Below are 17,750 nucleotides of genomic sequence, written 5' to 3'. Positions count from 1 at the left end.
CTGTTCACATGTCTGTGCATTTTTCCACAGTGGCTGCCCACAAAAAAAAAAAAAGAAGTAACATGTCAGTTTTTGATCTGAGTCATGGATCAAACTCGCCCATTTAAATCAATGGGCTAGTGAAAAAAACAGAAAGCACATGGATGCTATCTGAGTGTCATCCTAGTGCTTTCCTTGTATTCCAGTTTAATGGGTAGAAGCTTGGAAGTTTTTTTCTTTTTAACACTGTTGACAAAAAGGTATGCCGCACTAATGGTAAAAAGGGACGGGCCAGAAATCAGATGCAGCAAATTAATGAAAAATGTCCTACTTTTTATCTTTTGCATGAAAAAAATGGAAGTCTGAATGAGGCCTTAGTCTGTCTTTATAGGAGACATTTACCTGACTTTCTGAGCCATCTTCAGTTGGTTCAAACAGATCACTGATAGCGACAAACCTGAAATGAGAAATAGCATTTGTGGGTAAATTGCATTGCAAACATAAATTTATGAGCTACAGCAGCACATATGGATCTGTGACATGTACTCCTTCATGCGTTTTCTATATAAGTTTTGATCAGCCTAAACTATTCAGGGGTCCAGAATCTACTGATTATGATTGTGATTGAGTTTAGGAAGCATTTACCTCCTTTGCACCCATTTTAGGTGCACAATATGCAACCTAAAACTCTAAAAAGAACAGATGTTTCTATATTTATGTCCTTTAGCACTCCTATAAACATAAAGTTTGTTGTGCTCTCCTTACTTTTGGTCTATAGGCTCCAAGAGCTCCAGTGCCGGTTCAATCTCCTTCTCAGGCTCAGTTGTCTCCACTGTGGTGCTGACGATAGCAATGTACTTGCCTTGTGCAGCCACGTTGTGTGCATATGAAATCATGCAGACATAGATATCTATACAGGGGGAGATACACAGGGTTTAAATCATCAGATATTCACAATTCTTTTTGTACTCAGAATCCTACGGACATGCACCAGTCAGCTACCACGGGGCTACATAATATCTCTACATCATTCTTATTTATGTCAATTCCATCTCACCTGATTTTCTATTGACCTGGTTCTGTGGAATGATAATTTGGCAAGAGTTGGCATCATTGGTGTTCTTGATGGGATGGCTGAGGATGCAGATGACGCGGATCACCTGACCAGCCTTACGCACTCGGTCAGAAACATAGCTGGGATCACAGATCAGCTGCTTGCAACGTGCCACCTGAATAAGGAACAGAACAGGAAAGGCATGAATGAAAAAGCAGAACCTTATTATTATACAGACACTTTTATGTGTGAGTTTATTTTAGGGTTTGGAAAGAATTTGGGTAACCATTGGACACCAGTGCAAAGACAGGAATAACATACACATAAGCACCATGAATTCTCATGATTACATTGAAGCCCAGGACTACAGTAAAAGCCACCAAACCAACAGGTTACTGCTCGGGAATCCTACAGACACAGCTCTTCAGTCATTGAGATGATGTTTCGGAGCTTACAAGATAGGAAAGAACTCACTGACTGATCTTTTGCCCATACTCCTTTCAGCTAGTCCACTGTAATCATTCCCGGAGAACTTACCTCTCCCTCTGATTTTACTCCAACTACTTTCCCTTTCTCCACTACAATCTCATCCACGCTCTTGTTTAACATGTAGGTCCCACCGTAGATAGCGCTGAGCCTGCAAAGGGTGGAGGAGAAAGGAGGAGCAGAATTAGGCCGGAGACACACTGGTGCGAGATACGGCCGAGTCTCGGTGGTTAAAAGCAAGCTGTGGCACCGGCACTCCGGAGCGGAGCGTGCGGCTCCATGTATTGCTATGCAGCTGCACGCTCCGCTCCGGAATGCCGGTGCCACAGCTTGCTTTTAACCAGCGAGACTCGGCCGTATCTCGCACCAGTGTGTCTCCGGCCTTAGCTTCATTCACTTACACAAGACACCTGTATAATGAAAGAACAAGTAGAAACATGACTACAGAAGTAGTCTATCTTACATCACGACTGTTTGTCTGCCCCTATATATCTCTTACTTAGGGTCACTCCTTAAGAAGATATAGGGGTTCCTCACCTGGCAAATCCTTGTGGCAGCTCGCCCAGTCCATACAGAGGGTACAGATAGGGGCTTTTTCCGTATCTTGCCAGAGACTCGCTGTACAACTTGATTCGATTGATGGTTTCCAGACATGGCTGATCCAAATACCTATAAAAAGATAAAGCAGCATAGTGGCTACTGAAACCAAACCATGACCAGCTGAAAGGAGACCAAAACCTTACAGCCTTACTATTCCTGGCCGGGGTCTTATAGTGAATTTGTCCCCTTTACATCAGGGCACATGCCAGAAGCTCAACTAAAGCTAAACTAGTGGGTGTCATAGGTACCCTGGATTTCTAAAGGACTCTGTGGGATTTCTCTGGACCTGAGCAATGAGATCCAGTTGTTTTTTCAGCTGCGCAAGGGTGTTCACTATTTCTGTATTTTTTCACAATAACTTGCTTGAAGAGCTCACAATCCCTCTGACTTTGATTTAGACTTATACAAAGTCTGTTACACCCTGTGGGTCCATATCATCTTCTGCAGGCCTTGTGTTAGTTATCTTGATGGAACACCTATTGCACCTTTCCCATAAAGTCACCAAACCTGGCAAAGTCACAGAATCACCAGATGCAAAATGTAAGGCTACTTTATATCAGAAGTGGCAAATACTCACTCGTCAGTTCTATAAAGCGCCAAGGCATGGCCTGTGAAATCAATGACATCCTGCCCTAAGTCGAATTTCTTGTACACATCTCGCATGGTGGTGCTTTTGGGATCCACCCCTTCGAATGTCTTGGAGTCGTTCTCATCAAAGTTGGCTACAAAGACCAAAAACTTGCGGAAACGACGTTTCTCAAACATCCCCATGAGATCTGAAAAAAGGAGACTGAAGATAAAATCTAAAAAACAGCAAATAAAACCTGATTGACATTCTCAGGCCATATGCACATATGTAAGCAGATCGAATGAGCATCCATGTGTTTTCAACAGGGAAAGGGAACTAAGTGACCTCCAGACAACTCTAGAAGCATAATATCTGTCCTAAGAACAAAAGAATCCTGAAATTTTAGATGCCAAATGTGTTAGGCCTTGTTCACACCATCCTTTTTTTTCTGCGGATTTTTCAGGTCCTGATTTGTGAAAACCCGCAGTGCAAAACCGCGGTGGATTTCCCTGCGGTTTTCTGTGCGGTTTCTCCTGCGGATTCCACTGCGGGTTTCCAACTGCACTTTCCTATTGGTGCAGGTGGAAAACAGTTGCGGAATCCGCAGAAAGAAGTGACAAGCTACTTCTTTTTTTCCGCAGAAAATCAGCGCGGATTTTCAAGCGGAAAAAAGGAAAATGGGCACAGCGGATTTGGTTTTCCATAGGGTAACATTGTACTGTACCCTGCATGGAAAACGTCTGCGGATCCGCAGCTGCAAATCTGCTGCGGATCCGCAGCAAAAACCGCAGCGTGTGAACATAGCCTTATTCTCCCAGCAGATGGTAAGTCTTTAGGCCCCCATACACATTTGATAGTTGTCCACTTCCGCTGACGGGTTCACATTGCTTTAATGTGTGTGGACACCTTTAGGCTGTGTGCACACGATGCAGATTTAGTGCGGATCCGCAGCGTTTTTTTCCACGCAGAAACGCTGCAGATCCGCACTGTGATTTACAGTACAATGTAAATCAATGTAAAAAAAAAAAAATCTGTGCACATGGTGCAGAAAAATCAGTGCGGAATTGCTGCGGATTTCAAAGAAGTGCATGTCACTTCTTTTCTGCGGATCTGCAGCGTTTCTGCACCCCTCCACAATAGAAATCCGAATTGGGAAAAACTGCAGAAAATCCACACAAAATCCTCATCAATTCCGCACAAAAAATGCACAAAATCCGCATAAAAACTGCGGCAAACCGCAGCTGTGGATTCTGCCAGGAGATGCGGATTTTGTGCAGAAAATTCTGCACCTCTTTTCTTACGTGTGCACATAGCCTAAGGCCGGTTTCACACGTCAGTGATTCCGGTACGTGAGGTGACAGTTTCCTCACGTACCGGAGACACTGACACACGTAGACCCATAAAAATCAATGCATCTGTTCAGATGTCATTGATTTTTTGCGGACCGTGTCTCCGTGTGCCAAACACGGAGACATGTCAGTGTTCGTGGGAGCGCACGTATTACACGGACCCAATAGAGTCAATGGGTCCGCGTAAAACACGGACCTCACACGGACATTCTCCGTCTGGGGTCCGTGTGGCGTGCCGGAGACAGCGCTACAGTAAGCGCTGTCCCCCCCACATGGTGCTGAAGCCGGTATTCATATCTTCCCTGCAGCAGCGTTTGCTATAGAGAAAATATGAAGAATAGTGTTAAAAATAAAGATCCATGTGTCCGCCGCCCCCCCACCCCCTGTGCGCCCCCCCGCTGGTCAGAAAATACTTACCCGCTCCCTCGCTCCTTCCTGGTCTGGCCGCGGCTTACTGTATGCGGTCACGTGGGGCCGATCATTTACAATCATGAATAGTCGGCTCCGCCCCTATGGGAGGTGGAGCCACATATTCATGACTGTAAATGATCGGGCCCACGTGACCGCATGCAGGAGAAGCCGCGGCCAGACCAGGAAGCAGCGAGGGAGGCGGGTAAGTATTTTCTGACCAGCGGGGGGGGGCGCACAGGGGGTGGGGGGGCGCACAGGGGGTGGGGGGGCGCCGGACACATGGATCTTTATTTTAAACACTATTCTTCATATTTTCTCTACAGCAAACGTTGCTGCAGGGATGATATGAATCGCAGCTTCAGCACCATGCAGAGTGGGTACCACACGCTCCGTGTGGTACCCACTCGCCATACGGGCGGCACACGTGTGCCGCACGTATGGCCTCCGTGAGTTCCCAGGCACACGGACACGGATAACTCCGGTACCGATTTATTCCGGTACCGGAATTATCTGGACGTGTGGGACAGCCCTAAGGCTGTGCTTGCTGACGTGTACTTACTGGAGGCCAGGGCCTCGGTTTCGGTTGAGGGGACTTTGTATATCTTTCCTCCTTTGTACACAAAACTTCCTTCTACCACTTTGAAGTCCAGGTAGCGAGTGACCTCGGTGTACAGCAGCATCTTCACCAGCTGGCCTGCAAAAGAGGAGAGGCAGAAAAGGGTTATTATGGCCACAATTCCTAGCATTCAGCAGCCGGATGTCCTGTCGCTCAGGATATTATTAGGTCGAGCGTCTTACTGAAAGAAATTGTGCAAAAGTTAGAAGAAGTCCTACTGTGATTGAGTGGTTTTGTTGTCACACAGATATTGTATATATTTTATTAGTTTCTTTTGTGGCTGCAACAAGCACCACTCCACCTGTTCGGTACATGTTACACCTGTTCTGTAATATTGACATATTACTGTGAGCAAACAAGACGACATATAAAGGACGAGGGCGGGGAGGTGTTAGCTGACAGGTTTGTTTTGCTTTTGCAATGGTCATTAGTTCTATCAATATGTGGGAAAGCTGGGTAGTAGTGAGCAATTTGTGATTATCCGATTATGTGGTGACATGTCTGAGAAATATGGTGTGGGCAGTTAGTTCAGGTCAGGAATCCCGGCGAGAAAGGACTGTGTTTTCCTGACATGTTAAAACAGCCTCACTTTAACAATGCTGAGTGACAACCTCATGCTCTTTAACCCTTAAAGTACCTGTCCCATACACAACATTTATCACCCATTCTCGGGATAAGAGTATAATCATTGGGGTCCAATCACCAGGTCCCCCACCAATCAGGGTTAGGAAGTTTCCTGTGGAAAAGGAGCAGTAATGCCCATGCCTGACCACACACCCCTCATTGTACATGGAAGTAGTGGTCATGCTGGGCATTATACTGCCCCATTCCCCCAAAGGGCTTTTGTATAGTGCAATGTATTGGGCCTGTCAGTGTAACATGACTGAAGGGCGCTATGATGAAATCTGGAGGCCATAGTTATTCTATTATTTCTATGAATTTCCAGGATCACTATTCTTCTCTGAGAACTCTTCCATGTTTATTTGCTCTTTTCCTCTGCATATGATTAGGGGACTGAGAGAGGATGCTGCTTTCTCCAGCTGGTGTAGACGCAGGAAGCAGCTGGACGCGGAGCACAATACTCCTGGCTGCTATAGATATAGACACAATAAAAAAAAGGAAAAACGGCCATCACAATAATAATGCTGAAAAAAAAAAAAAAGCTACATGCTTTCATAATGTTAACGGGGTACATAGAGGTTCGGTGCCCAGACTTGTTCATCAGTGGACCACACTTTTCACTGCTTCCTGCAGTGCTATTTAAAGGGAATCTGTCACCCCCAAAATCGCGGGTGAGGTAAGCCCACCGGCATCAGGGGCTTATCTACAGCATTCTGTAATGCTGTAGATAAGCCCCCGATGTATCCTAAAAGATGAGAGAAAGACGTTAGATTATACTCACCCAGGGGCGGTCCCACACCTCCCATCTTCATCAGATGACGTCCTCTTCTGGTCTTCACGCTGCGGCTCCAGCGCAGGCGTACTTTCTCTGCCCTGTTGAGGGCAGAGCAAAGTACTGCAGTGCGCAGGCACCGGGAAAGGTCAGAGAGGCCCAGCGCCTGCGCACTGCAGTACTTTGCTCTGCCCTCAACAGGGCAGACAAAGTACGCCTGCGCTGGAGCCGCAGCGTGAAGACCAGAAGATGACGTCATCTGATGAAGATAGGAGGCACCGGACGCGGACCAGCAGCGGGACCGCCCCTGGGTGAGTATAATCTAACGTCTTTTTCTCATCTTTTAGGATACATTGGGGGCTTATCTACACCATTCCAGAATGCTGTAGCTAAGCCCCTGATGCCGGTGGGCTTACCTCACCCGCGATTTTGGGGGTGACAGGTTCCCTTTAACCCCTTCCCGACCTTTGACGCCACGTAGGCGTCATGAAAACCCGTGCCAATCCGACCCATGACGCCTATGTGGCGTCATGGAATGATCGCGTCCCTGCAGATCGGGTGAAAGGGTTAACTCCAATTTCACCCGATCTGCAGGGACAGGGGGAGTGGTACTTCAGCCCAGGGGGGGTGGCTTCACCCCCCCCCCCCCCCCCTACGATCGCTCTGATTGGCTGTTGAAAGTGAAACTGCCAATCAGAGCGATTTGTAATATTTCACCTAAAAAACTGGTGAAATATTACAATCCGGCCATGGCCGATGCTGCAATATCATCGGCCATGGCTGGAAAACCTAATCTGTCCCCCCCCACACCCACCGATCTCCTCCCCAGTCCTCCGATATGTGGTCCGCCCCCCTAAGTCGTCCTGTCCGCTCCCCCGTCCTCCTGCCCGCTCCCCCCGTGCTCCGATGCCACCCCCCCGTCCTCCGATCCACCCCCCATGCTCAGATCCCCCCCCACCCTCATACTTACCGAGCCTCCGGGCGTCCGTCCGTCTTCTGCGCATTCGCAGTGCGCCTGCCGAATCTGCCGGCCGGCAGATTCGTTCCAGGTATATTTTGATCACTGCAATATAACCTATCACAGTGATCAAAATAAAAAAAATAGTAAATGACCCCCCCCTTTATCACCCCCATAGGTAGGGACAATAATAAAAAAAAAGAAAATATTTTTTTTTCTTTTTCCACTAGGGTTAGGGTTAGAACTAGGGTTAGGGCATGTGCACACAGTGCGGATTTGGCTGCGGATCGGCAGCGGATCGGCCGCGGATCCGCAGCGGATCGGCCGCGGATCCGCAGAGGATTGGCCGCGGATCCGCAGCGGATTGGCCGTGGATCCGCAGCGGATCGGCCGCTGCGAATTCGTAGCAGTTTTCCATCAGGTTTACAGTACCATGTACACCTATGGAAAACCAAATCCGCTGTGCCCATGGTGCGGAAAATACCGTGCGGAAACGCTGTGTTGTATTTTCCACAGCATGTCAATTTTGTGCGGATTCCGCAGCGTTTTACACCTGTTCCTCAATAGGAATCCGCAGGTGAAATCCGCACAAAAAAACACTGGAAATCCGCTGTAAATCCGCAGGTAAAACGTAGTGCCTTTTACCTGCGGATTTTTCAAAAATGGTGCGGAAAAATCTCACACGAATCCGCAACGTGGGCACATAGCCTTAGTGTTAGGGTTGGAATTAGATTTAGGGTTGGAATTAGGGCTAGGGTTGGAAAAAGGGTTAAGAGTAGGCTTGTGGTTAGGGTTACGGATAGGGTTAGGGGTGTGTTGGGGTTACAGTTGTGGTTAGGGTTGGGATTAGGGTAAGGGTTGGGATTAGGGTTAGGATTAGGGTTGGGATTAGGGTTACGGGTGTGTTGGGGTTAGGGTTGTGGTTAGGGGTGTGTTGGGGTTAGGGTTGTGATTAGGTTTATGGCTACAGTTGGGATTAGGGTTAGGGGTGTGTTGGGGTTAGTGTTGAAGTTAGAATTGAGGGGTTTCCACTGTTTAGGCACATCAGGGGTCTCCAAACGCAACATGGCGCCACCATTGATTCCAGTCAATCTTGCGTTCAAAAAGTCAAATGGTGCTCCCTCCCTTCCAAGCCCCGACGTGCGCCCAAACAGTGGTTTACCCCCACATATGGGGTATCAGCGTACTCACAACAACCTGGGCAACAAATATAGGGGTCCAATTTCTCCTGTTACCCTTGTGAAAATAAAAAATTGCTTGCTAAAACATCTTTTTTGAGGAAAGAAAAATTATTTTTTATTTTCACGGCTCTGCGTTGTAAACTTCTGTGAAGCACTTGGGGGTTGAACGTGCTCACCACACATCTAGGTAAGTTCCTTGGGGGTTCTAGTTTCCAAAAAGGGGTCACTTGTGGGGTGTTTCTACTGTTTAGGCACATCAGGGGCTCTGCAAATGCAACGTGACGCCCGCAGACCATTCCATCAAAGTCTGCATTTCAAATGTCACTACTTCCCTTCCGAGCCCTGACGTGCGCCCAAACAGTGGTTTACCCCCACATATGGGGTATCAGCGTACTCACAACAACCTGGGCAACAAATATTGGGGTCCAATTTCTCCTGTTACCCTTGTGAAAATAAAAAATTGCTTGCTAAAACATCTTTTTTGAGGAAAGAAAAATTATTTTTTATTTTCACGGCTCTGCGTTGTAAACTTCTGTGAAGCACTTGGGGGTTGAACGTGCTCACCACACATCTAGATAAGTTCCTTGGGGGTCTAGTTTCCAAAATGGGGTCACTTGTGGGGAGTTCCTACTGTCTAGGCACATCAGGGGCTCTGCAAACGCAACGTGACGCCCGCAGAGCATTCCATCAAAGTCTGCATTTCAAAACGTCACTACTTCCCTTCCGAACCCCGACGTGTGCCAAAACAGTGGTTTACCCCCACATATGGGGTATCAGCGTACTCAGGAGAAACTGGACAACAAATTTTGGGGTCCAATTTCTCCTGTTACCCTTGGGAAAATAAAAAATTGTGGGCTAAAAAATCATTTTTGAGAAAAGAAAAATTATTTTTTATTTTCATGGCTCTGCGTTATAAACTTCTGTGAAGCACTTGGGGGTTCAAAGTGCTCACCACACATCTAGATTAGTTCCATGGGAGGTCTAGTTTCCAAAATGGGGTCAATTGTGCGGGAGCTCCAATGTTTAGGCACACAGGGGCTCTCCAAACGCTACATGGTGTCCGCTAATGATTGAAGCTAATTTTCCATTCAAAAAGCCAAATGGCGTGCCTTCCCTTCCGAGCCCTGCCGTGCGCCCAAACAGTGGTTTACCCCCACATATGGGGTATCATCGTACTCAGGACAAACTGGACAACAATATTTGGGGTCCAATTTCTCCTATTACCCTTGGGAAAATAAAAAATTCCGGGCTAAAATTCATTTTTGAGGAAAGAAAAATATTTTTTTATTTTCATGGCTCTGCGTTATAAACTTCTGTGAAGCACCTGGGGGTTTTAAGTGCTCACTATGCATCTAGATAAGTTCCTTGGGGGGTCTAGTTTCCAAAATGGGGTCACTTGTAGGGGAGCTCCAATGTTTAGGCACACAGGGGCTCTCCAAACGCGACATGGTGTCCGCTAACGATTGGAGCTAATTTTCCATTCAAAAAGTCAAATGGCGCGCCTTCCCTTCCGAGCCTTGCCGTGCACCCAAACAGTGGTTTACCCCCACATATGAGGTATCGGCGTACTCAGGAGAAATTGCACAACAAATTTTAGGATCCATTTTATCCTGTTGCCCATGTGAAAATAAAAAAATTGAGGCTAAAAGAAATTTTGTGTGAAAAAAAGTACTTTTTTCATTTTTACGGATCAATTTGTGAAGCACCTGAGGGTTTAAAGTGCTCACGATGCTTCTAGATAAGTTCCTTGGGGGGTCTAGTTTCCAAAATGGGGTCACTTATGGGGGAGCTCCAATGTTTAGGCACACAGGGGCTCTCCAAACCTGACATGGTGTCCGCTAGCGATGGAGATAATTTTTCATTCAAAAAGTCAAATGGCGCTCCTTCCCTTCCGAGCCTTACCATGTGCCCAAACAGTGGTTTACCCCCACATGTGAGGTATCGGTGTACTCAGGAGAAATTGTCCAACAAATTTTAGGATCCATTTTATCCTGTTGCCCATGTGAAAATGAAAAAATTGAGGCTAAAATATTTTTTTTGCGAAAAAAAGTACTTTTTCATTTTTACGGATTAATTTGTGAAGAACATGGGGGTTTAAAGTGCTCACTATGCTTCTAGATAAGTTCCTTGGGGGGTCTAGTTTCCAAAATGGGGTCACTTGTGGGGGAGCTCCAATGTTTAGGCACACGGGGGCTCTCCAAACGAGACATGGTGTCCGCTAAAGATTGGAGCCAATTTTTCATTCAAAAAGTCAAATGGCGCTCCTTCCCTTCCGAGCCCTGCCGTGCGCCCAAACAGTGGTTTACCCCCACATATGAGGTATCAGCGTACTCAGGACAAATTGCACAACAACGTTCGTGGTCCAGTTTCTCCTTTTACCCTTGGGAAAATAACAAAATTGTTGCTAAAAGATAATTTTTGTGACTAAAAAGTTAAATGTTAATTTTTTCCTTCCATGTTGCTTCTGCTGCTGTGAAACACCTGAAGGGTTAATAAACTTCTTGAATGTGGTTTTTGAGCACCTTGAGGGGTGCAGTTTTTAGAATGGTGTCACTTTTGGGTATTTTCTGCCATATAGAACCCTCAAACTGACTTCAAATGTGAGGTGGTCCCTAAAAAAATGGTTTTGTAAATTTTGTTGTAAAAATGAGAAATCACTGGTCAAATTTTAACCCTTATAACTTCCTAGCAAAAAAAAAATTTGTTTCCAAAATTGTGCTGATGTAAAGTAGACATGTGGGAAATGTTATTTATTAACTATTTTGTGTCACATACAGTTAGGTCCATATATATTTGGACAGAGACAACATTTTTCTAATTTTGGTTATAGACATTACCACAATGAATTTTAAACAAAACAATTCAGATGGAGTTGAAGTTCAGACTTTCACCTTTCATTTGAGGGTATCCACATTAAAATTGGATGAAGGGTTTAGGAATTTCAGCTCCTAAACATGTGCCACCCTGTTTTTAACCCCTTAAGCCCCGAGGGTGGTTTGCACGTTAATGACCGGGCCAATTTTTACAATTCTGACCTCTGTCCCTTTATGAGGCTATAACTCTGGAACGCTTTGACGGATCTTGGCGATTCTGACATTGTTTTCTCGTGACATATTGTACTTCATGTTAGTGGTAAAATTTATTCGATATAACTTGCGTTTATTTGTGAAAAAAATGGAAATTTGGCGAAAATTTTGAAAATTTCGCAATTTTCCAACTTTGAATTTTTATGCCCTTAAATCACAGACATATGTCACGCAAAATACTTAATAAGTAACATTTTCCACATGTCCACTTTACATCAGCACAATTTTGGAACCAAAATTTTTTTTTGTGACGGAGTTATAAGGGTTAAAAGTTGACCAGCAATTTCTCATTTTTACAACACCATTTTTTTTTAGGGACCACATCTCATTTGAAGTCATTTTGAGGGGTCTATATGATAGAAAATACCCAAGTGTGACACCATTCTAAAAACTGAACCTCTCAAGGTGCTCAAAACCACATTCATGAAGTTTATTAACCCTTCAGGTGTTTCACAGGAATTTTTGGAATGTTTAAATAAAAATGAACATTTAACTTTTTTTCACACAAAATTTATTTCAGCTCCAATTTGTTTTATTTTACCAAGGGTAACAGGAGAAAATGGACCCAAGTTGTTGTACAATTTGTCCTGAGTACGCTGATACCCCATATGTGGGGTTAAACCACTGTTTGGGCGCATGGCAGAGCTCGGAAGGAAAGGAGCGCCATTTGACTTTTCAATGCAAAATTGACTGGAATTGAGATGGGACGCCATGTTGCGTTTGGAGAGCCCCTGATGTGCCTAAATATAGAAACCCCCTACAAGTGACACCATTTTGGAAAGTAGACCCCCTAAGGAACTTATCTAGATGTGTGGTGAGCACTTTTACCCACCAAGTGCTTCACAGAAGTTTATAATGCAGAGCCGTAAAAATAAAAAATCATATTTTTTCACAAAAATTATCTTTTCGCCCCCAATTTTTTATTTTCCCAAGGGTAAGAGAAGAAATTGGACCCCAAAAAATGTTGTGCAATTTGTCCTGAGTACGCTGATACCCCATATGTGGGTGTAAACCATTGTTTGGGCGCATAGCAGAGCTTGGAAGGGAAGGAGCGCCATTTGACTTTTCAATGCAAAATTGACTGGAATTGAGATGAGACGCCATGTTGCGTTTGGAGAGCCCCTGATGTGCCTAAACACTGAAACCCCCTACAAGTGACACCATTTTGGAAAGTAGACCCCCTAAGGAACTTATCTAGATGTGTGGTGAGCACTTTGACCCACCAAGTGCTTCACAGAAGTTTATAATGCAGAGCCGTAAAAATAAAAAATCATATTTTTTCAGAAAAATTATCTTTTCGCCCCCAATTTTTTATTTTCCCAAGGGTAAGAGAAGAAATTGGACCCCAGAAAATGTTGTGCAATTTGTCCTGAGTACGCTGATACCCCATATGTGGGTGTAAACCATTGTTTGGGCGCATGGCAGAGCTTGGAAGGGAAGGAGCGCCATTTGACTTTTCAATGCAAAATTGACTGGAATTGAGATGGGACGCCATGTTGCGTTTGGAGAGCCCCTGATGTGCCTAAACATTGAAACCCCCCACAAGTGACACCATTTTGGCAAGTAGACCCCCTAAGGAACTTATCTAGATGTGTTTTGAGAGCTTTGAACCCCCAAGTGTTTCACTACAGATTATATCGCAGAGGCGTGAAAATATATATATATTTTTTTTTCACAAAAATGATTTTTTAGCCCCCAGCTTTGTATTTTTACAAGGGTAACAGAATAAATTGGACCCCAAAATTTGTTGTCCAATTTGTCCTGAGTACGCTGATACCCCATATGTGGGGGGGAACCACTGTTTGGGCGCATGACAGAGCTCGGAAGGGAAGGAGCGCCATTTGGAATGCAGACTTAAATGGATTGGTCTGCAGCCGTCACGTTGCATTTGCAGAGCCCCTGATGTACCCAAACAGTACAAACCCCCCACAAGTGACCCCATATTGGAAACTAGTCTTCCCAAGGAACTTATCTAGATGTGTTGTGAGAACTTTGAACCCCCAAGTGTTTCACTACACTTTATAACGCAAAGCCGTGAAAATAATTTTTTTTTTTTTTTTCACAGAAATGATTTTTTAGCCCCTAGTTTTGTATTTTCACAAGGGTAACAGGATACATTAGACCCCAAAGGTTGTTGTCCAATTTGTCCTGAGTATGCTGATACCCCATATGTAGGGGGGAACCACTGTTTGGGCGCATGACAGAGCTCGGAAGGGAAGGAGCGCCATTTGGAATGCAGACTTAAATGGATTGGTCTGCAGGCGTCATGTTGCATTTGCAGAGCCCCTGATGTACCCAAACAGTACAAACCCCCCACAGGTGACCCCATATTGGAAACTAGACCTCCCAAGGAACTTATCTAGATGTGTTGTGAGAACTTTGAACCCCCAAGTGTTTCACTACAGTTTATAACACAAAGCCGTGAAAATAAAAATTCTTTTTTTTTTTCACAAAAATTATTTTTTAGCCCCCAGTTTTGTATTTTCACAAGGGTAACAGGATAAATTAGACCCCAAAAGTTGTTGTCCAATTTGTCCTGAGTACGCTGATACCCCATATGTGGGGGGGAACCACTGTTTGGGCGCATGACAGAGCTCAGAAGGGAAGGAGCGCCATTTGGAATGCAGACTTAAATGGATTGGTCAGCAGCCGTCACGTTGCATTTGCAGAGCCCCTGATGTACCCAAACAGTACAAACCCCCCACAAGTGACCCCATATTGGAAACTAGACCTCCCAAGGAACTTATCTAGATGTGTTGTGAGAACTTTGAACCCCCAAGTGTATCACTACAGTTTATAACGCAGAGCCGTGAAAATAAAACATCTTTTTTTTTCTCACAAAAATGATTTTTAGCCCCCCAAATTTTTAATTTTCCCAAGGATAACAAGAGAACTTGGACCCCAGAAGTTGTTGTTCAATTTGTCCCGAGTACGCTGATAACCCATATGTTGGGGTAAACCCCTTTTTGGGCGCACGGGAGAGCTCGGAAGGGAAGGAGCACTGTTTTACTTTTTCAACGCAGAATTGGCTGGAATTGAGATTGGACGCCATGTCGCGTTTGGAGAGCCCTGATGTGCCTAAACAGTGGAAACTCCCCAATTGTACCTGAAACCCTAACCCAAACACACCCCTAACCCTAATCCCAACGGTAACCCTAACCACACCCCTAGCCCTGACACACCCATAATTCTAATCCCAACCCTAATCCAAACCGTAAATGTAATTCAAACCCTAACCCTAACTTTAGCCCTAACCCTAACTTTACCTCCAACCCTAGCCCTAACCCTAACCCTAGCCCTAACCCTAACTTTAGCCCCAACCCGAACCCTAGCCCTAACCCTAACTCTAACCCTAGCCCTAATGGGAAAATGGAAATAAATACATTTTTTTAATTTTATTATTTTTCCCTAACTAAGGGGGTGATGAAGGAAGGTTTGATTTACTTTTATAGCGTTTTTTATATCAAATTTTTATGATTGGCAGCTGTCACACACTAAAAGACGCTTTTTATAGCAAAAAAGTTTTTGCGTCTCCACATTTTGAGACCTATAATTTTTCCACATTTTGCTCCACAGAGTCATGTGAGGTCTTGTTTTTTGCGGGACGAGTTGACGTTTTTATTGGTAACATTTTCGGACACGTGACCGTTTTTGATCACTTTTTATTCCGATTTTTGTGAGGCAGAATGACCAAAAACCTGCTATTCATGAATTTCTTTTGGGAGAGGCGTTTATACCGTTCCACGTTTGGTAAAATTGATAAAGCAGTTTTATTCTTTGGGTCAGTACGATTACAGTGATACCTCATTTATATCATTTTTTAATGTTTTGGCGCTTTTATACGATAAAAACTATTTTATAGAAAAAATAATTATTTTGGTATCGCTTTATTCTCAGGACTATAACTTTTTTATTTTTTTGCTGATGATGCTGTATGGCGGCTTGTTTTTTGCGGGACAAGATGACGTTTTCAGCGGTACCATGATTATTTATATCAGTCTTTTTGATCGCGTGTTATTCCACTTTTTGTTTGGCGGTATGGTAATAAAGCGTTGTTTTTTGCCTCGTTTTTTTTTTTTTTTTTTCTTACGGTGTTTACTGAAGGGGTTAACTAGTGGAGCAGTTTTATAGGTTGGGTCGTTACGGACGCGGCGATACTAAATATGTGTACTTTTATTGTTTTGTTTTTTTTATTTAGATAAAGAAATGTATTTATGGGAATAATATATATTTTTTATTATTATTTAGTTAGGATTTTTTTTTTTTTTTACACATGTGGAAATTTTTTTTTAAAACTTTTTTACTTTGTCCCAGGGGGGACATCACAGATCGATGATCTGATAGTGTGCACAGCACTCTGTCAGATCACCGATCTCACTGACAGGGCTGCAGGCTTACCAGCGTCTGCACTGAGCAGGCACTCGGTAAGCCACCTCCTTCCCTGCAGGACCCGGATGCCGCGGCCATCTTGGATCCGGGACCTGCAGGGAGGAAGGAGGTAGGAGACCCTCGGAGCAACGCGATCACATCGCGTTGCTCCGGGGGTCTCAGGGAAGCACGCAGGGAGCCCCCTCCCTGCGCGATGCTTCCCTATACCGCCGGCACATCGCGATCATGTTTGATCGCGGTGTGCCGGGGGTTAATGTGCCCGGGGCGGTCCGTGACCGCTCCTGGCACATAGTGCCGGATGTCAGCTGCGATAGGCAGCTGACACCCGGCCGCGATCGGCCGCGCTCCCCCCGTGAGCGCGGCCGATCGCGTATGACGTACTATCCCGTCACCGGGAATTAAGTCCCAGGTCACATTGACGGGATAGTACGTCATACGGGATTAAGGGGTTAAAGGGACCAAAAGTAATTGGACAATTAACTCCAAGGCTATTTCATGGACAGGTGTGGGCAATCCCTTCGTTATGTCATTCTCACTTAAGCAGATAAAAGGCCTGGAGTTGATTTGAGGTGTGGTGCTTGCATTTGGAAGGTTTTGCTGTGAAGTAAACATGCGGTCAAAGGAGCTCTCCATGCAGTTGAAACAAGCCATCCTTAAGCTGCGAAAAACAGAAAAAAAACATCCGAGAAATTGCTACAATATTAGGAGTGGCAAAATCTTCATTTTGGTACATCCTGAGAAAGAAAGCACTGGTGAACTCATAAATGCAAAAAGACCTTGGCGCCCATGGAAGACAACAGTGGTGGATGATCGCAGAATAATCTCCATGGTGAAGAGAAACCCCTTCACAACAGCCAACCAAGTGACCAACACTCTCCAGGAGGTCGGCGTATCAATATCCAAATCTACCATAAAGAGAAGACTGCATGAAAGTAAATACAGAGGGTTCACTGCACGGTGCAAGCCACTCATAAGCATCAAGAATAAAAAGGCTAGACTGGACTTTGCTAAAAAACATCTAAAAAAGCCAGCACAGTTCTGGAAGAACATTCTTTGGACAGATGAAACCAAGATCAACCTCTACCAGAATCATGGAAAGAGAAAAGTATGGCGAAGGCGTGGTACAGCTCATGATCCAAAGCATACCACATCATCTGTAAAACACGGCGGAGGCAGTGTGATGGCTTGGGCATGCATGGCTGCCAGTGGCACTGGGTCACTAGTGTTTATTGATGATGTGACACAGGATAGAAGCAGCCAAATGAATTCTGAGGTATTCAGAGACATACTGTTTGCTCAGATCCAGCCAAATGCCGCCAAACTGATTGGTCGTCGTATCATACTACAGATGGACAATGACCCAAAACATAAAGCCAAAGCAACCCAGGAGTTTATTAAAGCAAAGAAGTGGAATATTCTTGAATGGCCAAGTCAGTCACCTGATCTCAACCCAATTGAGCATGCATTTCACTTGTTAAAGACTAAACTTCAGACAGAAAGGCCCACAAACAAACAGCAACTGAAAACCACCGCAGTGAAGGCCTGGCAGAGCATCAAAAAGGAGGAAACACAGCGTCTGGTGATGTCCATGAGTTCAAGACTTCAGGCAGTCATTGCCAGCAAAGGGTGTTCAACCAAGTACTAAAAATGAACATTTTATTTAAAATTATTGAATCTGTC

At 44.8% G+C, this 17,750-nt stretch overlaps 1 protein-coding gene across 1 annotated transcript in view; it reads right to left on the bottom strand.

Annotated features, from left to right (window-relative positions):
• The window catches only part of GDI1 (GDP dissociation inhibitor 1), a 55,806-nt gene that overhangs the window by 4,137 nt on the left and 33,919 nt on the right, over positions 1-17,750 (bottom strand). Inside the window, exons 4-10 of the mRNA XM_077284195.1 lie at positions 5,007-5,141; positions 2,697-2,895; positions 2,057-2,188; positions 1,571-1,670; positions 1,037-1,208; positions 745-889; positions 382-436 (exon numbers count right to left, since the gene is read on the bottom strand). Of these exons, the coding sequence (XP_077140310.1) occupies positions 382-436; positions 745-889; positions 1,037-1,208; positions 1,571-1,670; positions 2,057-2,188; positions 2,697-2,895; positions 5,007-5,141 (938 nt within the window). The remainder of the gene's footprint in view (positions 1-381; positions 437-744; positions 890-1,036; positions 1,209-1,570; positions 1,671-2,056; positions 2,189-2,696; positions 2,896-5,006; positions 5,142-17,750) is intronic.

This window comes from Ranitomeya variabilis, chromosome 2, assembly GCF_051348905.1.
Source record: "Ranitomeya variabilis isolate aRanVar5 chromosome 2, aRanVar5.hap1, whole genome shotgun sequence".
Lineage (NCBI taxonomy): Eukaryota > Metazoa > Chordata > Amphibia > Anura > Dendrobatidae > Ranitomeya > Ranitomeya variabilis.
The sequence above is the reverse complement of the archived record's forward strand: the minus strand, read 5'-3'. Positions and strand labels throughout refer to the sequence as shown.